A 22,818-nucleotide genomic window follows, 5' to 3' on the forward strand; every position below is an offset into this window, starting at 1 on the left:
TAGCTCTTGGGGAATTTCATGACTAAAAAAAGACCGCCATCTTTGTAAGGGGGTTTTTGCGGCTGAAAAACCTGGTATTTTCTAAGAAATTCTAGGTTTTCAAACTTTAATTCTTGGGGAATTCTTGCGGTTCAAAGAACTCAATATTTTCAAAGACTCAAGCAAAAAGAAATTATCTCTTTGTAATCGATTTCTCCGTCTCCGAACCCTTCCAAAAAAAACCCTCCCTTCAAATGATTCAAACGCCCCTATTTATAGGGTTTTGCTTTGCAGTGTGTTGAATAAAAAGAGAGACGCGTGGGGAACAGAGGGAATGGGGGTGGCAGTGAGCGTGGGGAGACAAGGGGAAATGGAAATGGCAGAGGCAACGTGGGGGAGAGAAAGGGAGGAGGAGAGAGATGAGGGAGAGAAGAGGAAAGGCAAGAAAGAGACGAAGAAGGAGAAAGAGAAAAGGGACCGTGGGGATGGGGTGTGCGGCGATGAAGGAAAATATGAAACCCTAGGGTTTCATTTTTTGTTAAAAGGGTAGTTGGGCCGGGTCGGGTACAAATTAACGGGTATGGGCTGATTGTTTAAAATGTTGGGCTGTGGTGAATTAAAATGTGGGTTGGGCATTAAAATAGGCTGATGAATAAAATGTAAGCTGAGTAGTGAATTAAATGTGGGCTGGTCTTGCGAATTAAGCCTTAGCCCAAATAATTTTAGAATTTAATTATGGACCGAATTAATACGGACTAAATATTATTTAATGAAATACGTAATTATTAGTGCTGAGATGATAAGATTATATGACGTTGTAATAGCCGTGCAATAATATTTTGAAAACAAATAAACGCTATCATTTAATTGTGCGAAATAAATGCGATGTGTATGCATAAGGTGGTAAAAAATGTTGAAACGCAAATTATGATGATACTGGTAATAATAATAATAATAACAAAAAATAACAATAATAATAATAATAGTAATAATAATAATGGTAGTAGTGACGGTGGTAAAAGATAATGACAGGATAATGAAATGCCGGTATTAATAAAAGCTAATAATTATAGTAAAACATGCAAATAATTATTTTTTAAAGTTGCCAAAATATTGGAAGCGAAAAATAGGTATTTCGGAGGAAAGGTGGGACAAAATTGGGTGTCAACACCTTTATGAAAGCAAGGCAAGCCAGGAATAAGGTAGGAGCTATATATAATACTGTTAGTGTCGTGGTACATGATCCTGAGCAGATCCAACTTGAATTTGTGAAGTTCTTTGAGCAGTTGTTGGGAACAAATGTTGCTGAACTGCCTTGTATCAATATTAACATTGCAAGGGATGTCCCATGTCTTACACAAGATCACCAGAGAAAGCTACTTCAGGAATATACCAAGGAGGAGGTACTGACAGCATTCAAAAATTTACCTCATGATAAATCCCCTGGCATTGATGGTTTTCCAGTGGAATTCTTTAAAACCCACTGGAATACTGTTGGCGATGAGGTCATGGAAGCAGTACTTCAGTTTTTTGCAAATGGAAAGTTGTTGACTGGTATAAACTGCACAACAGTGACATTGGTCCCCAAGGTTCCTAATGCAACTTATGTCAAGGAGTTCAGGCCAATAGCTTGTTGTACAACAGTCTACAAGTTAATTACTAAGGGGTTGACCTCAAGACTCAAACTTGTGGTGGACTATTTGGTAGGGCCATCACAGTCAACATTTATAGAAGGGAGGAGCATACTTGATTGTGATAATAGCTCATGAACTAGTCAAAGGGTATTCCAGGCAAGGAGTATCTCCCAGATGCATAGTAAAGATAGACATCAGGAAAGCATACAACTTAGTTGAATGGGGATTTCTTAGAATGGTATTAATAGAGTTTGGTTTGCCTCTACAATTTGTAAATCTGGTGATGTAGTATGTGACTACTGTTCAATATGCTTTGATTATCAATGGTGGTGTTACTCCTACTTTCAAAGCAAAAAAGGGACTAAGACAAGGTGACCCAATGTCATCTTATCTTTTTGTTCTAGCTATGGAGTATTTAAACAGAACTTTGAAACAATTGAGACATGTTCCAAATTTCAATTACCACCTTAGATGTGAGAGGTTACAAATAGTCCATATTTGTTTTGCAGATGATCTTTTGCTATGTTGCAGAGCTGATTGGGGGTCAATAAAATTGATGATGCAGGCTTTTGAGCATTTCTCCGAAGTTTCAGGCTTACAAGCCAACATGGAGAAAAGTTCATTATATTTGGCTGGTGTGGAACAGAGCTTTAGAGATCAAATCCCGGCAGATATGCACTTCTCGAAGGGTGAAATTCCCTTTAGATATTTAGGAGTGCCTTTTCATCAAAGAAACTTAGTATTCAACAGTGTATGCCTCTTGTAGAGAAGATGATTACCAGGGTAAAGTGTTGGACAACAAAATTCTTGTCACATAGTGGGAGACTGCAGCTAATTAAAAGTGTGTTGTTTGAAATGCGAACCTACTGGGCACAAGTTTTTCTCCTTCCTAAGAAGATCACTGAACTGGTCACAAGTATTTGCAGGACTTTTCTTTTGGACAGGTAGTGTTGAGGCATCAAAGAAAGCTTTAATTGCTTGGGAGAGAGTGTGCTTACCAAGGTCAGTAGGGGGACTAAATGTTATTGATGTGTATACATGGAATAAGGCAGCTATCTGGAAGTTACTATGGTCCCTCGCTTCAAATAAGGAGGCCCTGTGGATAAAATGGGTACATATGTTTTACATAAAAAATAAAAATAAACAAAAAAACCAGGGATATCACTGATATGATAGCTCCAAAACAGGCAAGTTGGATTGTGAGGAAGCTGTTTGATGCAAGGAAATGGCTGAACAATAGTTCCCAGTTAACACAGTTACAGAACTATTGCATAGGAGGGAAATTCAGCATAAAAGGGGCTTACATATCATTTATTCCGCAATGTCCTAAAGTGTCATGGAAGAGTATTACCACAGGGTCAGGGCCTCTACCAAGACACCAGTTTATTACCTGGCTGGCTATTAATGGACGACTGGCAACTGTGGACAGACTTGCAAAATAGGGGATCAATTTCTCCAAATATTGTGTCCTGTGTAATGGAGGGGAAAATGAAACATTGGAACATCTTTTCTTTAACTGTCTATATGCCCAACAAATATGGAAATTCTTATTGCAATGGGTAGGGGAAGACAAGATAATCACTAGTTGGAATACAAAGGTTGCGTGGATGGCTAAAAGGGTGAAGAACAATGGAGTAAAGGCAAACATTTTGAAGTTCTTATTCTCAGCATCAATATATCATAGTTGGATAGAGCGGAATGACAGAAGGTTTCAACACAAACAGAGAGATAGCATGGTTAGAGTTCGAGAGATCGTGGTCCAATTACACCTCAGAGGGACTCAACAACATAGATGGAAGACGATTTTAGGACAGTTAAACAGTTATCCTAGCTAGCTTTACATTATTTGTTGTTTGTTGTTTTAGTGTAGCAAGAGACTATTTTTAAAGACCTGTTCTAGAGTACAAAGAACTGGCAGCTTTGTAAATATTTACTTGGTTGAAATAAAATTTTCCCACTTCGACCAAAAAAAAAAAAAACAAAGTACATAAAAATAACAAACTAAATAGAAAATACATAGAAAAATAAAATACATAGAAATATGATAATTAATAAATAAAATACATAGAAATAATAAACAACAACAACATAGCAGAAATAATCTTCCAAAATTTCAGTTTTTCTTTCAAACATTTTTCTCGTGTTGAGTGTCTCTAGGTTAGCCTTGAAAAAACTTTGTTTTTCTTTTATTCTTTTAGCAAGATCTCCAAAAGGTCAATTTTTTCTTGAGCTTCCATAAGCTTAAATTGCAAGTCAAACGTCACGGTATCTCTAGTGATACGTGGCGTCGGGGTATCTCTATCAACAGGAGGCTTTTTAATCTTCGTCGCCACTGTTTTATCCACGGGAATGCTATCTTCCCAACGAAATTGTTTGCAACCGTTCATATCCTATAAACATTACAAGAAAATCAGTTTTTAAAGTAAAATATGTAGATAATGTGAAAAAAAATTAAAACCTAAAAAATTGTAAAAACACTTACTTCGAGCTCTTACAATGCCAAAAATGACGCCCCGGATTATCTTAGGTCCTTGATGTTCTTAGCTTACAATAATGACCACATTCACAAACATCGGGTTCTATAGCAAAGTTTGATGTTTCAGAGCTTTGAGACATGATTTTAGGGAGGCTAAAGTATGTTGAAAGAGTGAAAATGGAGGAGGTGATGAAGAGTAACTTGGAAAAATGAAGCTGGGAGGGTGAAAATGGAGGAGGTGAAGAAGAGTAACTTGAAAAAATGAAGCTGTGAGGGTTTTTATTAAACACCTATTGCGCGCTAATTTAGTACGCAATAGGACTAAATTGTAAAATTGCAGTTTAGCCCTATTGCGCACTAATTTAGTGCGCAAAGGGTAGTTTGGTTGCTTTTTTTTTACTGGGTTATTTTGGTCTCAAACACCACTTTTTGAGTCATTTAAGTTGCGGACTCAAAGACCATGAGTAGTTTTAGGTGAATAGGTGCAAAGAGGCTGCGCAAATGGGTATTGAAGATTGATATAGCCAATAGTAAAGTTTGTGATTGAGGCGTAGTTGAATGATTGGTTAATTGATATGGTTTTAGGTGAACATAGAAATGTTACTTTTGAATATATCTAAAATCAGAAGTTTTAGGTGGATTTTTAAGAATTCTGGAGAATCATTTATTTCAAATACCCCAATATTATTAATAGAGTAGGAATAAATATTGATTAGTAACTGTAGAAATATTTAAATATTGATTAGTAACTATAGAAATATTTGTGTTTCTTTGTACAAATTAGAATAAATGAGGGTACTTTAGGATGGGAGCCACATTTAACATTTAATTCAGAAAGGTATACAAAACTTTTTTAGGGTACATGTTTTGCATATATTATAATTTTATTTTTAAAAGTTGTGATGAAGTAGTAAGTACTTCTTCGTGCTTAATTAGATATTTCGAGTTTGAGTCCTAGATATGAAATCATATTTGATAGGGAGCACTTTTTAACACGTACCCCTAAAGTGGGACTTGCTGGCGCAAGTCCAAAGTACTGCGGGCCAAATGAGAATTACGAAACATCGAGTAGGAAATAAAAAATAGTATATCAAAAGAGGAAAAATATTCCAGCCCCCCTCCCCTCCTCACATCACCTAACTTCCTACAACTGCCTAAAAAAGTTATTAAGAGAAGTAACAAAAATTTAAGTTATATACATTGTGTGTACAAAAAGTTTTACATTATCAAGTTATCAAAGAATATTTACAGATATGCCTCCATAAGATCGTGAGATCTATAATCTTGAAAATAAAGCAAGTTATCTGCTACAATGAATAAACATAACCTAAAAATTGACACACTAATAGTGTATATAACTTAAACTATTTGTAAAATTCATGTCTATGCTTTATCACTCTAAGTCATGCGCTTGATACCTAGTATACTAGCTTAAGCATATCAATCTACTAAAAAAAGAAAAATGACATGTTGCTGGTGAAAGAGGGTACGCATAGCACCACTTCGTGCCAAAAAGGAAGCGCTCCCCATTCTCAAGACTCAAAACTCGAGACTCTGCTTAAAGATGAAGAATTCATCTCACCATCTTCCTCGATGTTGTAAGATATGGTTAATAAGGTCACTTGTAGCCTCTCCTTGTTGATGTGTACACGTACACCAATGAAATTTCACGAAGTTTACCATATGTAATCCCTTCAGTTAAAATGCAAAAGAGAAAGCTGTTAGGATGAGTAATTAAATAATAGACAAGTGAATGTGCCAAGAGTTAGATCAATTCTAAGAACATAGACGTATATACTTGATCCCTAACAATTCAAAAAACTGTTCAGAATCCTGCCAATGTATTTCTTTTAAAAACAATAAAAATAAAAAATAAAAAGCTCCAACCATTTTACCACGGTAAACTTCTCTATAACAATGTTTCATTATAAGGGTCAAGCTTTTTTTAAAACTGACTTTTCATGTTACATTGTGTTAATGAGATGTCATATGTTCTTAATAACAACATTTTATCATAACAATCAAGAAAACATTGAGATGAATGATGTTGTTATAGAGAGGTATGACAATTGTATTTAATTCTAAGTATGGGTCGAGGGGATCATTTTTCCCAAAACATTATCTTTCTTCTGAAAGAAGAGAGAGAGAGAGGGAATTACCACCAATGGTCTTCGTAATCGCACTCATGTTTATATTTTTTTATAGAACCTACCCACTCTGGCAAGCTAGAAGAATTCTTGAACTTCAACATTAAATTTTCACATCTAACTTCCACCGTTCTTTTGGGGCTCCCGTTGTTAGGTATATTCATTATTATACCTTCTATCCTCAGATCAATTAACAAGTTATGACCTTTTCTCCGATCTCGAGCCATATCCTTCACTACAAGACCTCCAATGTTCTTCTGATTCAAATTCGGAATATCAAAATCAACATGAAACTTAGCATTGCTTTTTCTTGCCACATTAATGGGCACGCTGAACGACGATTGCAGTAGTTGAAACTTGTACTCCAAGCTAGTTGCTATGTACTCGAAACTAATTTCCACTTTCTTATTTGGATTTATCACGTTCACGTCTATTTCCCAATCGGCTGTCAACTTATGGTAGTTTGATATGTTGAAAGAATGTACAACAAATGATGCAACCTCAAAGTCGGGGTACCATGCATAACGTCTCCACCATTGAACTAATAAATAAATAATGACACTCAAAATTAGAACAACTATAAGGCAAAAAAAGACTCTACAAAAAGTTATAATCTTTCTTTTTGGTGGGGCTACTTTGGATAATTGGGGTTGCGGGATATTGTTGTTGTTGTTGTTGTTGTTATCGTTATAGTAATTAGGTTGGCAATTTGGGTAGTAATAAAAGGGTTGCGGGTACTGATATGGATATTGATCATATGGTGGAGGATAGTGATAACCAGAATTAGAATAAGGCGGGCCAAAATTATGATCTGATTGAGGAAATTGTTCAGAATGTGGAAAACCTAAAACTGGTTTCGTTTCTTCTTTTTTATCATCGGCAGAAGAATCTGTCATTGTTATAATTTTGTCCCCTTCCCCCCTTTCTTATCAAAAAAGAAAGGGAGAAAGGACGATTGGTTTCTTTCCCGGAGATTCTAGGAGAGAATGGAAATTGAGAAAATACTTTGATATATTTTAGGAAAAAAAACAAGGCGAAAAATTTGGTATTAAAATGTGGAAGAGAGAACTCAAGTAAGAAAATATTATTTAGGAACTTTTTTGGTCCATTTTAAAATCTTGTTACTAGGTTAATATATATAAAGCATTTTCTTCGGATCGAGATGAATTTGAATTCTCAATTTGTGAGGACTATAGAAGTGCTACAAAACCACTTGTTTTACACATATATTACTCGTTTAGGACACGCACTTCTAGAAGTTAGTTTAATCTTGACAGTTGGATATATTGTGGGTCTCAGGTTAAAAATGGTAAATGATTTTCACGATATTATTATTATTGTTTTGGTTAACATAGGAAATTGATACTCACATACTCCCTCAGTATCAAATTATTTATTATTTTTTTGCTTTATACGCCCCTTAAGAAATATTAATTGGAAAGGATGTGACTAACTTTACCTTATTTATGTCTAAGTTATAATCTCTCTCCATTAAATGTTTACTCTATCTGTGTGTTATCTTCATTAACGAAATTTTTTTACCAAGGGTAAAATACGGAAAAATAATTAATTGTACTTAGACCTTTTAAAACGAAAAATAATTTAAGACAATTATTTTTAATAACCACGATATATAATTTGAAATGGATGGAGTAAATAATTTATCCCTCTCTAGTTGATGTAAGCAAAATATAGGAAGAGATCTAGATAGTATGTACTCTCATGGATGGATAGGTTACTACTAAAAACAAGCGAATTTTCAACAAAAAAAATTTCAAGAGATATCCGTCGGCTGTCGGCATTTGGTTCGTCGGAAATTTTATATTTTTCGAACGAACCTAAATTCCAATGAAATTTACACTATAAACCAAAAACAATACAAATTCATAGGATCGGGGACTAGATCCAACACCCAACAAATCAAACTTGGGAGAAAGAGGAATTGCCCTCAATTGGTGCATGTGTGTATAAAATAATATCAAGGTCGACACTTAAAAATATATAACAACATGCACTGATTAAACATTCCAGATCAACTACGTATACATTGAATGAAATAATTTGTCACTCACAACGAAAATTGAGACAAGAAAAAACATTTGCCTAACATAAATTCCCGCACTATATATTAGCCTTGGATTTGTAAACCTTTGCTCGATCGTCAAGTCATGACGTGCAAAGTTTTTTGAAATGCCAAATAATTCTATTTGCAAATTTCAATGTCCAGAGGGGGATTACATGTTGCATTTGTAGTAATGTGATTTTCACCAATAGAAAATATAGTTTATTCGATGCATGAGTGTTATATATTTACAAATTAAATGAATGTATATATTTAGAGGAGGTATATTATAAGCCTATTATTTACTTAGTGTACTAGTCTAAACACGCAAAGTACTTGACAACACGTATTTGTCACTGTTAAAAACACGCGATGAAAGTTTTCAAGGGGGCCTAGCTCCCTCAAAAACATTCTGTTGGAAATTCGCGTGTTATTAATAGTGATATACTAAACGGCATTAATTTACTATATAGCCAATCACCAAACAAAATAAAAATACATATTAATTACATCTCCTCCAATCCCGAATTATCTTTTTTTTTTTTCTTCTATTATTCTTCTTCTATTTTATACCTTTCCTTTTTTTCGCTTTCTTTCCGTTCATGGATCTGTTAGAAATTTTAAGTTACTCCATTAGGCATATGCTTGCATCACGAAAAGAAAGAGGGAAAAAAAAAACTTATTTTTGTCCCATCTTTGTTATTAATTAAAACAATTCCTCATGCTTAATTTTTAATTGAAATATTCATCAGAAATTTCTACAAAAGAAGAAAAAGAATAATGTAACGAGATCGCATTGGTTCTAACTTGATCCTTCTTATAGCATACAGCAAACGATGGGCGAGAAAGGGAAAAACAGATTGTAAGAGAATATCCAAAACTAAAATACTCGATATTTCAAAAGCACTTCCTTGAATCTTCCTTGAAACCAGCCTTCCAGTTGGTGCAATAGTTAGCTATATATTGCCCAAATCCTAGTCCACTAATCAAAAACTTAGAATACAATTTATTAGAAAAGAAGAGCGTTAGTAAAAATACTACAGTATTAATTTAGAACAGAAACTCAAGTAAATAAATTTCACAAAATATTTCAGCCCGACAGGGATGTAAACGCTCCCTAATGTACAGACCAAGATCAGAAACGAACGGTTACACAGTTAATCGACCTCACGTATATCTCGTGCGCGCGTGAGGCCACTCCTAGCTCTTTACTAGCTCGGTAGTACACAATTCAATATAAAGAGGAAGAAAGCATTTTCCACTACCATGTGGAAGAAAGTATATTTCACACAAGACAAGAATGAATAAAGAAAAGAGGACCCACAAGAATAAAGAGAGAAAAGAAAATTTCTTTTTGCTTTGCATTACTATTAGGTTTATTTCCAACAAAGAGTTACATATTCATGGTAGAAATAGAGTTCACTGGCCACTTTTCTTGTTCCTGTAATTGATTGACAATAGCCACTTAGGAGCCATATAAAATGGAAATCTTCGGAAAGAAATAGTTCCACGAGCATCCCTATTCTCTACTTAGTGCAGAGTTTACTAAAATAGGAGATGCCTCAAAAACTAAAACTTATGCCTCAAAAGCTAAAACTAAGTTACCTTCGTCTGTGCTTGATCAATAAGTAAGTCACACGTGTGTTTGATCAATTTGTTTTCTCTTATGATTAGTACTCCATATTTGTACGTATAAAAATAAAGTGGTATATATTGTTGCTATTTTGCTATACTTTGAGAATTAAATAATGTGAACAGAGTCATAGTCGAAAGTATATGGACCAACTACCTTAAAATGTCCATTGAAGGATCAATTGATTCAACTCTCTATGTCACATTCAAAGTAGTTGTCTTTATTTCAATCATGAAAATTATGTATATAACATTGCATTATACACTTTACACCCAATTTATTTGCAGCTCAACCGTGCGGTACATAAATAATATCGAAACCAAAAAAAAAAATGCAGAAAAACTACTCTTATCAACTATATTCTTACATCTGTTTAAGGTCCTTTCCAGGTTTTTCCTTCAAAAAACTCAGCCAGCATTCGTTCAAGATCCTCTGGAGTGTATCTGATATACTTCTGGGGATTTTTGCCACCCTCAATCATGGGCCTAATAACATAACATTAATCAAGAATTTAATGATTTGTGACAGTTATGTAGGCATGAAAACATCAGTGACTTGAAAACTGAACAAATTTCATTCTTAGAAAAAGGACAATGGGAGATTACATGATCGGAAGTTATAGGTACGTTGGACTTCTTTAGCTGGATAGAATACAACTTGATCAAACAGAAAGCTACAATTGACAGTACTAGGAAGTATGTAGACTGAAGAAACACGTCACAAAACAATGAAATATGTAGTGACACATATTTTTCAAGGGATGATGAGTGAACAGATCCTAAATGACATTGAATAGACGCAATTACACATCAAGTACTACATTAGGCAAAAAGATATGCAAGTCATATAGTGGACTACAACCCATATGAAGAGTTTAGAAAATAATGCTTGAAGAGAGAAGATTTTGGAGTTGTGCTATTCATTTCAAAAAAGTATAGTGTTAAGCAAATCCAAGAAAGCATACCCGAAACGCTTTGCGAAAGACCTGTATGCAGGCAATAGGACTTCGGCAACTGCCAGTCTTAGAGACTCGCGCAACTCACTGTCAGGAACTGTCCATTGAGATTGCCTCTGATGAATCTCCTCAAATAACATGTTGAAGGTCTTAAACCTATCTTTCACCGCAGACCTAGAGATACCAGTGTTGCTACTGACAACTTCACCAGTAAATGAAGCATTCCCCGCTGGAGAAGCTCCTTGGACTGAGAGAGTCTGCAGAATCTGTAGCAAAAACCAGCAGGATCGTATAATGTTAATTTGTAACACACAAAGATAAAATATTTAGGAAGATATAAAAAGTTGCAGTACTCCACATATATCCAACATACATGAGCAGGCTAACTAGAAGGTGACAACGAATTGAAAAGATGAAGCTACGGAACAAAATTTCAGAACAGGCTTCACACTCTAAACCGCATATTTGAAAAAGAAGAATACCAGAAAAAGAATAGTTCCTTCAATGAGAACGTTAGAGAGGTCATGAGAATGGAAGAGGAAGAGAAGAGATTCCACAGTCATCTTTATTCTGTATTCAATTGATCCGCGACTTGGAAAGAGATAGCGTTCAGAACTAGACAAACTGATAAAAGGAAGCTATTTAAAACAGTTATCTTGTCCTTAATCATTATGATCATAACATGCCATTTTCCTGAAGAAAATATCAACCAGAATTAGATTATGTCCAACTTTTCACCAGAACTCTCAACAGGAATTTATTGAAAATCTTCCTTTGGATATTTTAGGAACCCAATCATCCTTCAGATGTTTTAGGAACCCTTCTTTACAGCTCAGAGGCAAAACCAAATGTCTAACAGGTATAGTTCTAATTGAAGACCTCCCTCTTGGTGTTTTAGGCACCATTGTTTAAAGCTAAGAAGAACGACCACATGTCTAATAGGAGATCAATTCTAAGAAGAATCATAAGGAATCCAATTTTGTCAAAGATTAGAAGTTGCATTCTAGAAGTCCCAATCATGCTAATCAGATTAAGTCTATATCTTACCATATCAATATCATCACAGAATACCATTTCACAAGAAAGGAGAACCATAGCCCCACAAACCAAATAACCAAAGAAAGCTCGGAGAAAATGTTCCAGAATGCCAGTATGATCATCATGAGTGTAAAACTACAGAGGTAGCAAGCAAACCTTAGACCAAGAGATCCTCTTGTACTGATTTGCATGCTGCTGGACTACCCTTCTATGTATTTGCACCCAATCATCACCAAGCACATCCTTTGCTTCTGACCTAGACCATCATAGAACGTGTAAAGATATTTGTAGTAAACTAAATAGCTCATCTCAAGTAACATTTTAACTTACCTGCGAACAGATCTTACAATATAGTGAATGTTATTCATCAGAAATAGTTGAGTCAATGCAGGATCTTTGTATTGCTTAGATTTCCCGTCCAAGTTACTCTGTAGAGCTTGCAATATTCGTGTGGTTATAACTCCCAACTGGTCTTTGGAATGACCATCATCGGCGTCTCCAAAAAGTTGCTTTAGAGTTGATTGGTAGCTGTCCACAGTCAGTAGATCAGACTGAGATATTGCAAAACTGTAAACACGAGCTTTAAACCGAAAAAGAAATGAATGTAATGTTCCACTAGAACAGATAAACTAATTGTTTCAAGGGAAGTGATGCAATCAAAAGAGGAAGGAATACAAAGATGGAACACAAAACCAGACAGAGAACAGGGAAGATGGGGTTTACGATGTAAAGGGACTATAGGAAACAGTTCATGAAATGTAATACTTGTCATGCTTGGGAATGACCTGGAAAGAACAATTTCAGGAGGATATGAAATTCATAGAAATGGAAAGTAAGTAGCTAGTGTTGAGATCCTCAATAATGCACACTCTTAAAACATATTTCTCAAAACTATTTCAAGTAGTGAAGAATGAGGCATATAATTCACTTTGAAAATCAATATCAAGAATGACCAGCAACATCTGCCAAAATGCAACATAAAACTCCTAATTACCAACAAAAAATGAATGTGCGGAAAGGATTGGAGAGCATTTTGAAGACTTACTCAAATAAAAACTTAACATAATTAATCACATAACTAGTTAAAGGATGGACAGTTCCATCAAGAACGGAAGTCTTGGTTGCATCCTTTTCTACTGCTTCTTCAAAATCCACAAAGGTCTCTTGTGCTGTCTCAGCCAGACGATCAGTCAACACTTTAGCAGCTTCTCGCATTTCACTGCAATATTGGCTTCCAAAAATAATATCCATCTGTCAAACAAACAAAATCCCCTTCCACAGGGAAGGATAATGGAGGGAAATACCAAAATTAGTATTATTGTTAAGAAATTGATGCAAGGCAACACATAGGTGAACCAATGGATACCAGGTAAGTTATTAAAGTTTCTACAATAGAATTGAAATGACAAATGGCTTTTCTGCAAACCGCAACATGAAGAAAGGAAAGACAGAAAATTTTTAAAAAGTAAAGAGAGAATGTTTGTTAATGTCAAGAATATAAATCTTATGGAGTAACACATATACAACTATAATAAGGTAAAACTAGGATTTCCCAACTCGGATTTCTTCAATTTTCCTACAGGTCTAGTCATTGCAATAATGCTCCTAAGTTAGCAGCAGAAGAAACAGGAAGTACAAGTTAAAACTAGGTTTATCCAAAAGCAAAGATAAGGAGACAGAGATATCTGCTGGGTCATTGCCATACCTCTGACTGAAGTTCTCTCATTATCTCATACATATCTAGAAGGACAAATAACTTTTCAGGGGAACGTTTGCTTTTCGCAATGGCTTCTCCAAAGCTAAGCAGCACCGCTACACTATTTCCAGTAACCTCTGCGAAACATTGATCTCTAAGACTATCCTGACCTTCAAAAATTTGATCAGAGACTTTCTTCTCTGCAGCAAATAAAAGTTTTACCTGTGTCAAAAATGATCAATAGGTTAATGAAAGGGGAAACAGAAAGCAAGGATCAATTAAAAATTGGATGATGAGACAGTGCTTACGGAAATCCGCATGAAGTGAATCCAATTTCCTATTTTTGCCTCTAAAACCTCCCACTGCATTTTCTGTACATCCTCTTTACCAAGTCTTTCCACACCTAGTTTTCTAAGACTCTGTTCAACGACTGCAGAACGTATTTCCCTGGATACAAACAGGATGTATGGGAAATGCAAATGACATGAGAGAGAATAGCATATCCAGGGGGAAAAAACTACTTTGTCAGATAAAAGATTATCATAGAAACTTAATCAAGAAAAAGCTTGGAAGTTATCAGTTCGTGAGTTCTCTCACAAATAAAAACTATGTTAAATATTGATAGTTACAATTGCACAACTCTTAAGTAATATATGGGAAATGCTAGGTCAGTAGACCAGATATAGATGGAGGAAAACTAAGCAGGATTGCATCATAAGATATATTACAAAGTAGATATCGTTGGGCCACCAAAAAGAAAATCTTGGCAATGTACAGATTAAGATACCGCCGCAGTTTATAATTCTATAAATCCACCTCATCAATTCTATGACCATCAAAAGTCAATTGAGCTTTATCTGTAAGCAAACAGGTCTCACAGAACAAAGTTGACAGAATTGTTGCTTTTCAATTGTATAAGCTATTAAACAGGTCTAGTTAATCATGATAACTTCAAACATTGAAGTGCTTCCTGCAAATATATATCCCATAATGTAAGGAGATAACTTACTTATAAATTGTATACAGTTGCTGTTGATGGCCGGCCTGAATCATTTGCTGAGCCAACTCATGTAGCAAGGGCAGTATTCTAGGGGGGATGAGCGCTGGAGGGTGGTAAACAACTGTTTCTAAACTTCTTTGATGCTCTTTCGTTCCAGTACCATCACCCTTACTAGGTGATCCTGTAGATGGTCTCAGAGATTGGGGGAGGCAATCGAAAAGGCGATCAGGTTCCACAGGTTTACTGCAATCCATATAAGTCAAGTCAAGTGAGTTAAAATCAATACTTATCAAACAAATGTTAACTTGAGTAAAGGGCAGCCCGGTGCACTAAGCTCCAGCTATGCGCGGGGTCCGGGGAAGGGCCGGACCACAAGGGTCTATTGTACGCAGCCTTACCTTGTGAACTTAAAACACTATAAATGAATTCTACTTTTATATGGATCAGCCAAGGATTATCAGCCATTGATCTTAGTGCAAGCAAACAATTACTTGTCAATGATAATGGGGCATTGTATAAGAAGGTTTCAATATCACAAAAAACCGAAATGAATAGTAGTGCGAGCCTGTGGCCATGAGGGGTCAAATTCAAAAGTTCTCTTAACCAACTTGTTACTTATTGGATGCATGTGAAGGATTTCCAATCAGACAACCCACAATAGGTGACCATTCAAGCATTTTCATTGCAGTTCAACTGCTGGTGCAATTTCAAGCTTGATGAAAAGAGCAAGCAAAGAATTGTCCTTGTGGAAAAGAAAACTACTACGCCTAAATCCCAAGCTAGTTGGTTCTATGAGGGAAAAAAGAAAATAAGCAAGAAATTTTGAAAACATTAAAAAAGGATCAGCATTAGTTGAGCCAAACAAGATTCATATGCTAAATGACTTGTGTGCTTCTGTAATAAATCTAGAAAAAACATATACAAGAACAGGTAAAGTTAATTCACTAAAAACCACAAAGTAAAACATATGAAGAAATTTAAAAAAAAAAACGAAAAAAATTGTATGCATTGGGAAAAAGAAATACTATACTACTATTAAATTACAGACCTGTACAAGGTTAGTAGCTGACGAAACTCTTCTTCAAGCTTAAGAACAGACTTTGCTAGTAAACTGGAAGCATGGTTTATCATACCAATACTACTCTTAAGGCCTTTGGTACTGCTGAAAAATTTAACAATACTCCTTAGCTGATTAACTGCTTCCAGATAACTTTCCAAATCCTCATGTGGTCCTCGCAATATTTTGGCCTCAGTCTGTGAAGTTCAAAGGGCATTTAAGCTGTAATACCCATGTAAAGGATAATGCAGATATATGATCCATACAAAATCAGCAAAAAATTACTAATGATATCGACAAGGCTAACTTGTCAATGATTAATTGAAACAGAAGAAGTAATCCTCATATGATGAAATCAAAAGCCTGTGAACATAATTTTTTCGGTTACTCTATTTCTTATGCAATCACAATAAAATCCTTTTGGGCACAGGAATGGAAGAACTAATTCAAGTAATCATTGAATAAGGATGACGTTTTCTTGCTTTATAGTACTAGAGAGCTTACATTTTCTTTCTCACTCTTTCACTTAGTAGTATTTTCTTAGAAAATGTGACTTGCTGCAACTACTTGATCATACGGATTCAAACTACTGACACAAGAACTTGCGTGCGCGCGCACACAGTGCAAGAAAGCAAAATCCAAAGCTACTCCATCCGGTTCAAAATAAGTGTTCATTTAGTCTTTAACACACCCTTTAAGAAAATACTAACTCGTAGAAAGAAACAAAATAGACATTTAAACTAAACTACCCCAAATTAAATACTACGTGATTAATATAATTTCTTGATTACATAAAAATTTCACTTATATCTAACTAGAAATTTGTTAGAAAATAAAGTTAATTCCTTTTTTATTAGGTAAGTAGACACTTATTTCGAACCAAAATAAAAAGGCTAAGTTGACACTTATTATGAACAGGAGGGAGTAATACACCACGAAATTTCCAGAACCAGCTAGAAAAAACAATGTGTTAAAACACAAAGAAAACCAACCTGACTATAAATTAAATCACAATAATTAACAACTTAAGAAAAAGGCATATAAAGAAATTCCGGTCAAAGAAAAACTTGGTCTACGCTCAAAATTCTAACTGTGTCACATAAATTGGGACGATCAGAGCATATATTATATACTAAAGCTATTATACAACGAAATTTCAAGAACTGACTACAAAAAGCAAATGTGTTAAAACTAAAAGAAAACGAACCTGACGTGCAAGATCAAATTGAGCCAATATAGACTCAGCTACCTTCAACGTCTTATCAATATTCTCATGTGCTTTCCTAATCGAATGTGTCCTTATCTTTTCTCATCAACCAAAAAAAAAACATAGCAAAAACAAATCATCATCCAATAAATATACAAACATTAATCACATGCAAATAATCACGTACATTTACGTACCTGAGTAGGACGCATTGCGGTTTCGAGTGCAGATAGACGATGATCAAAGGAACCAAGAATGGAGATCATATTATCGGTAATTGTTTGACTCTTTTGCATTGATTCGTTCATAAATTCTGCTCTTTCTTTGAGGTTTTCCATTACTACTGCATAAGCCGCCATTGTTGTTATCTGGTTTGTTAACGAAAAACATGTAACGAATGTTGTTATGTATGGGAGATTACATTACAAAGAAACAAAAAAGGAAACTGTATGGATTTTTGTGATATTTGTATAATTGCCCCTAACTTCTTAATAAATGAAGAAGACACTCCTGGAGATTTACAAATTTGATTAAATTTGATTAGCTAATTGTAAATTTGATTTTTTTTTTTAGGTAAAGAGTTACGCGTATGAATAGAACTGCTAAAACCGTTAATAAGCACAAATTTGATTAAATATGAAAGATTATAAATAAATATTTTTAAAAGGGAAGAATTATTTATAAGGATTATAAAGTAATTCCCAAGCAAGTCCCAAGTTTACATACAATTAAGAATAGATATCGAGTACCCAGTCGATGTCTTGTCCCTTTTCCTCTTTTACTACCTATTCTACCATTATCTTCCAACTAATTGGTCCATTCCACGACTATTCTTGGATCTGCTAATTTATAGAATTTACTTTGGTTCGAAGAAAGATTTAAAATATTATTATTAGCTTTGATGTCTGCATCACTAAGTTCAATATATAATTAGTCTCTAGATTGTGCTTCAAAATTTATAGAGAAACGTTAAAAACTACTACTCGTAATTAGTAGTGTGGTAGCATAGTACGGGACTATAGGAGACTTCAAGAAAATAAAATAATGACAGGAATTTGTTTTTGTTTGACCATATATTATTCTGAATGCTAAATATTGATCTGACTAATTTAAATTTGCATTAGGAACCCATTTCGCATTTAAGGGTGAAAGCGCTCCTTCTCGGAAATTTTTCAATTTCATCATTTGAACCCGAAAAACACATTGATTTAACTAATCCAAATTTGAACCGCACAAGATCCATTTAAGAGTGAAAGCATTCCTTATCAAAAGAGTCGCCATTCAAATTATTTGAACTTGAAACCTTTAGTTAAAGATGAGTGTTTGCAACAAATTTTTGATATGCGGAAAATAAATTGCAACCACAAATAAAATATGAAGAAACAAATATTTTATTGATGTAGCGGGTACAAATCTGTTTACTCCCTTGATTCTTCTCTCGTAGATTTTCTCCGTAATTCGAGGGCCGTTAGTAACGTATTTCTCAAACGTAGGATGATTTGAATTTGGATATGTGTGGACCTTCTTGGGATGTATTTGATCTCTCCATGAAGGGATATTGTGGATCTTCTTGAAGTATTTGGTTGTCAAGAAATATCCGGCCACATGTTGACCTTTTTTTTAATACTCATGAGTTTATGGGATATTTGAGATATGGCTTGATCTCTTTGTGAATACCTATGAGTTTATGGGATATTTGAGATATCTTTTCAAGGGAATATGTGTCCCTTTATATAAGTGTGAGCTAAGGTTTAAGGTAGAGTAGCCTCCAAGAAACCTAATGGACCTTAGAGTTTGAAGACGGATTGGACGCATCTTGTCGAGTTCTATTTCAAATTCGCTACAATTTCAGTGTCTACAATGAGATATCTCATTTATTTCATTACCAAGATGGGTAAAACACGGGAAGCTTTGCAGGATATAAGTTCTTTTAGGGGTCGTTTGGTATGCGGGATGGGATAAAATAATTCGGGGATTAATTAATACCTATAGCCAAATGCGAGATAAATAATCGCACTTCTTATTCTGAAATTATTATCCTTATCCCACCAACCAAACACCAGTATAAAGTGTTGTGTCAACGCTACTTATGGGAAATTTGATCTGGCCCTTATTATTTTGTCAACGAGAAAGAAAAATGTGAGTTAAAATTATGCACACCAATATAAATGGGCAAAAAGAGAAAATGATCACAATAAGCAATGCTTTCATTCCAGCTTCTCTACTCCAAATCCCAACTTACCAAAAATGGGGAAAACAAGATTATAGTGGCGAACTTGTACACCAATCCAAATGTATTTATCCAGAATCCATTTATGTAATTGACATTTTTCACGTCTGTAATTTCTACTTTATGCTACTCATTTCTAGCTTCCTATCCTTTATCTATTTAGCACCTTTTTTTTTCCGGGCTAACTAACACACATGGTACGTGTTGCTTACCATGTACCACAAAGCAACTGATCGTACCACTTCTGCCTAATTCTGTAGTCTGTACACAAGGCCAACACGGAAATCTACTCTAATTAAATTTTACACAAGCTCTTTCATGGGAAATGTTGTTATGTGGCCTTTAATTCTTTTTTTGTATTCCTTTTAATTAAATTTGAGTAGTATAATTAAACAAGAAAGAAAATTATGAGCTAAACTTAAGCCACACCAATATAAATAGGTAAGGCAAAAGAGAAAATGCTCACAATAAGCATAATTTTTTAACCACTCAAACGTATTTTTATCCAAAGACATTTATGTAATTGACATTTTTCAAGTCCGTAATTTCTACTTTTGATACCCATCTTCCTATCCTATATCCATTTAATTAGCTCCTATTTTAGAGCTAACTAATGGTACGTATCCACTTACCATGTAGCCCAACACAACTGATCATACCACTTCTGCCGAATTCTATACACAAGAAAGGCGAACCGGTTTCACAGAAATACCATATTCATCCCACTGAACATATGGATACAATCATGCAACACACGGGAAGTAAAGTTGTGTTAGAGCTACTTATCTGAAATTTTATGTGCCCCTTATTCCTTTTTGTATTCGTTTTAATCAAACATTAATTTGAGTACTATAATTTAACAACAACAACAATACGCATATCTTATCCCTACCTTGGGAGGTAGAGAGACTGTTTCCTATAGACGTTCGGCTCAAGAAAAGAAAATCAGACAGTCCAAAAAACGTACTATAATTAGACGAGAATAAAAATTATGAGTTAAACTTATGCACACTAGTATAAATTGGCAAGGAAAAAGAGAAAATGCTCGTATTTTATCCAAAGCCATTTTACTATGTAATCAACATTTCCCATGTCTGTAATTTCTACTACCTTTGATACTCAGCTCTAGACTCTTCCTATCCTATATCTATTTAACTCCTTTTTTTAGAGCTAACTAATGGCACGTACGTACACCTTACCATGTACCACATCACAACTAATCGTACCACTTCTATACACAACAAAGCCGAACCGGTCTCATTTTGCTGGCCGGGTCACCGGTCCAGACCGGCTCCTAAACAAACCAACAATTACAGCATCATTCTTACAGTGATGAAACGCAGTCGTATTTTCACATTCATAGCATACTCCTTTCTTCTTCGGAAAAGTATCTTCAATCCTCGGAAACGAATTCGGACTATCCAAATACACCTGACCCGGATCCTGACCCGGATCCGGACCCGATTTCTTCATCAACAGGTCAAAATTCTCCCTTTGAATCTGCAAATTTTGCACACGTTCATTCATACTCACCAATTCCTTATGCATAATTCGATGAAATTCATGTGGAAACAACACATTTTCCTTCACTTTCCGATTCCTTGCTTTTCTACTACGCTTCAAAATCACGAGGAAAAAACAATTCTTCTCACGTGAAATCAAAGCGAAATTCGCTTTACTTGTAACAGGTATTTTCCGATTACGATCACATAAGTAAATAGAAATCTGATTAGGCGAAATTCCGATTTTCTCACTGAGTATTAACTGAAATGGCTTGAAAACAAGTGTCGGTTGAATTCTAATGTTACCGATGTTGATTTCTCGTTCTCCATCGAAAAATATCACTGGAAACACCGACATTATACTTTGATCTTATAATGTGTGGAAATTTGAAGTGTAGTTGAGAGAGTGTTGAAAAAATTGTGGGGTTTACTACTAGTAGTGAAGAAGATAAAAGTGTGAGAGAGTGATTTTGAGAGGGTTTATATGGTGAATTGGAAAGGTTGCTTGGGGGTCAAGTAATAAAACGTGAAGAAGAGAGTGTCAGAGCCTAACTAACATGGCAAGAAAAAAACGTCTCTTTCCTATGTGGATTTTTTATTATTAGAGGATTTTAAGTAATTTTACTTCTCGGTTTATAAATTACATGAGAAATTTATGAAATTCTTATTAACCAGTGTTTTAAAAGAAAGTTTGGGGGCTCTGAGGCGAGACACTGACAAAACGTTTCGGGGCTTACATGTGAGGCTTAGTTCTGTGAGACTTACACCCTAAGCGCCCGGCTTTAGGCCTAACGTCCAACGTTCGGGGCTCGCCTAAGAGTTTTTACACAAATTATATGTCAAATTCCTCAGTTAACATGATTGACTCTCATAATTCTTTATTAAATGAATGATGCTTAATAGTTTTCTTCATCTATAGAAATAAGACGATTGAAAGTAACTCAAATAACAAACTGTAGTGTTGCATATTTATTATTTGACAACACTGTGAGGGTGAATATCACTTAACATTTCTTCTAAAAATACATAACCAAATTTTGTCATTAATGTTCACGTTTTTGTTCTATGCCTCAAAATTGTCATAGTTTATTATTTTGCTATTTGAAAGTAATTTCATTTTTGTTCATGGAGGAGTGAGGTTTTAATCATAATATGATAAAGTTTTGATTATTTTCTTTTAGGAAGGTAAATTTCATGGTATATATATGATAGTAGTATGCATTAAGAAATTGTGATTCTTTTATTGTTTAAAAGTTAAGAGGTTAGAGTTGGTTTGCATCTCATAATAACTTTTAAATCATTGCATTATTTATACTTGTAAAATCATGTTAGAAGTTTTGTTTTCTATGAAATTCATTAATCATGTGTTTTAATTTTTTTAAACTATCAATATATTTTTTTTTAATATTTTTTTTTTGTGTTCTACATTATAAATTAAATATTTTAAGATTCATGGGGCTTGCGCCTAATGCCTCGGACTTACACCTCGCCTCGTACTAAGTAAAACATCTAGCCTCGCGCCCCTGCCTTTTAAAATATTGATATTAACTACTTAATTACACCTAATTATTATATGTTGGAAAATGAATTGAAAACAACTATATTAGGTGTTTGGCCATAGAATTTGGAAGCATGATTTTATATTAGCATTTGTTTATGAAATTTGTACAAAATTTCAAGTTCAATTTCAAATCTCAATTCTACAAAAAGTAGGATTTGAGATTCGAAATTAGGATTTCAATTTTTTTTTTTAAATATAAAACTTGGCCAGTAAATTTATATTTTGTAGAAAAAGATCCATAAGTTGATAGATATATTTTTAGATGTAAAACTTGACTCAAAGTAACAATATTGGTTCGTCTTCTCGGTCATTTAATCGAAAATGCATGCTCGACGTGAGAAGATTGTCCGTATCATGTGGAGGATTACATTAAAGAATAGTTACACAATAATTTGTGTTCAATTTTCCTTTTTATTGAACTAAAGTTCAATCAATGTCACACCCCATTTAAACCGGGTTGATTTATGAGGTATGACGTATTGGTGATTCCTATTTATTTGTTTTAAGGAGTCGCCACCTAATTAATTTAATGGTGAATTAGGACACCTAGAGATTAACTAAGGTAAAGTTAAAACTAAACCTCCGTTAATAGTCTGCTTAACCAGTGTGATTCTAGGTAAGGGCTCTATATTATCCTAAAG

At 34.6% G+C, this 22,818-nt stretch overlaps 3 protein-coding genes across 3 annotated transcripts; 1 reads left to right on the plus strand and 2 right to left on the minus strand.

The window, feature by feature from the left end:
- Nucleotides 1-313: 313 nt before the first annotated feature.
- On the plus strand, nucleotides 314-3,055 carry LOC132608315 (uncharacterized). The gene is made up of 6 exons (XM_060322354.1): nucleotides 314-469; nucleotides 1,233-1,682; nucleotides 1,903-2,024; nucleotides 2,145-2,302; nucleotides 2,558-2,615; nucleotides 2,770-3,055. The coding sequence occupies exons 1-6, from the start codon at nucleotides 314-316 to the stop codon at nucleotides 3,053-3,055; spliced, it is 1,230 nt and encodes a 409-aa protein (XP_060178337.1).
- Nucleotides 3,056-5,256: 2,201 nt separating this feature from the next.
- Nucleotides 5,257-7,337, minus strand: LOC132605454 (uncharacterized). The gene is made up of 2 exons (XM_060318597.1): nucleotides 6,249-7,337; nucleotides 5,257-5,781 (listed from the first exon to the last, which is right to left on the minus strand). The coding sequence occupies exons 1-2, from the start codon at nucleotides 7,130-7,132 to the stop codon at nucleotides 5,766-5,768; spliced, it is 900 nt and encodes a 299-aa protein (XP_060174580.1). The 5' UTR covers nucleotides 7,133-7,337; the 3' UTR covers nucleotides 5,257-5,765.
- A 2,614-nt stretch (nucleotides 7,338-9,951) lies between these two features.
- Nucleotides 9,952-17,428, minus strand: LOC132607222 (exocyst complex component EXO70A1-like). Its single transcript, XM_060321095.1, has 11 exons — nucleotides 17,082-17,428; nucleotides 16,885-16,980; nucleotides 15,669-15,874; nucleotides 14,630-14,863; nucleotides 13,929-14,067; nucleotides 13,630-13,842; nucleotides 12,970-13,175; nucleotides 12,255-12,452; nucleotides 12,081-12,180; nucleotides 10,896-11,152; nucleotides 9,952-10,416 (listed from the first exon to the last, which is right to left on the minus strand). The coding sequence occupies exons 1-11, from the start codon at nucleotides 17,241-17,243 to the stop codon at nucleotides 10,305-10,307; spliced, it is 1,923 nt and encodes a 640-aa protein (XP_060177078.1). The 5' UTR covers nucleotides 17,244-17,428; the 3' UTR covers nucleotides 9,952-10,304.
- Between the last annotated feature and the right edge of the window lie 5,390 nt (nucleotides 17,429-22,818).

Source organism: Lycium barbarum, chromosome 8 (genome assembly GCF_019175385.1).
Source record: "Lycium barbarum isolate Lr01 chromosome 8, ASM1917538v2, whole genome shotgun sequence".
In the NCBI taxonomy this organism is placed as follows: domain Eukaryota; kingdom Viridiplantae; phylum Streptophyta; class Magnoliopsida; order Solanales; family Solanaceae; genus Lycium; species Lycium barbarum.

Bases quoted from the DNA above. Each gene is read 5' to 3' on its own strand.
- LOC132608315 (XM_060322354.1), top strand. From the start codon at position 314: ATGGGGGTGGCAGTGAGCGTGGGGAGACAAGGGGAAATGGAAATGGCA. The intron at 1,683-1,902 runs GTAGGGCCATCA...CTGGTGATGTAG, and splicing joins AACTTGTGGTGGACTATTTG to TATGTGACTACTGTTCAATA. The intron at 2,303-2,557 runs GTGAAATTCCCT...TCTTTTGGACAG, and splicing joins AGATATGCACTTCTCGAAGG to GTAGTGTTGAGGCATCAAAG.
- LOC132605454 (XM_060318597.1), bottom strand. From the start codon at position 7,132: ATGACAGATTCTTCTGCCGATGATAAAAAAGAAGAAACGAAACCAGTT.
- LOC132607222 (XM_060321095.1), bottom strand. From the start codon at position 17,243: ATGGCGGCTTATGCAGTAGTAATGGAAAACCTCAAAGAAAGAGCAGAA. The intron at 13,176-13,629 runs GTATGGCAATGA...TTTGTTTGACAG, and splicing joins TGAGAGAACTTCAGTCAGAG to ATGGATATTATTTTTGGAAG. The intron at 10,417-10,895 runs GTATGCTTTCTT...TTATGTTATTAG, and splicing joins TCTTTCGCAAAGCGTTTCGG to GCCCATGATTGAGGGTGGCA.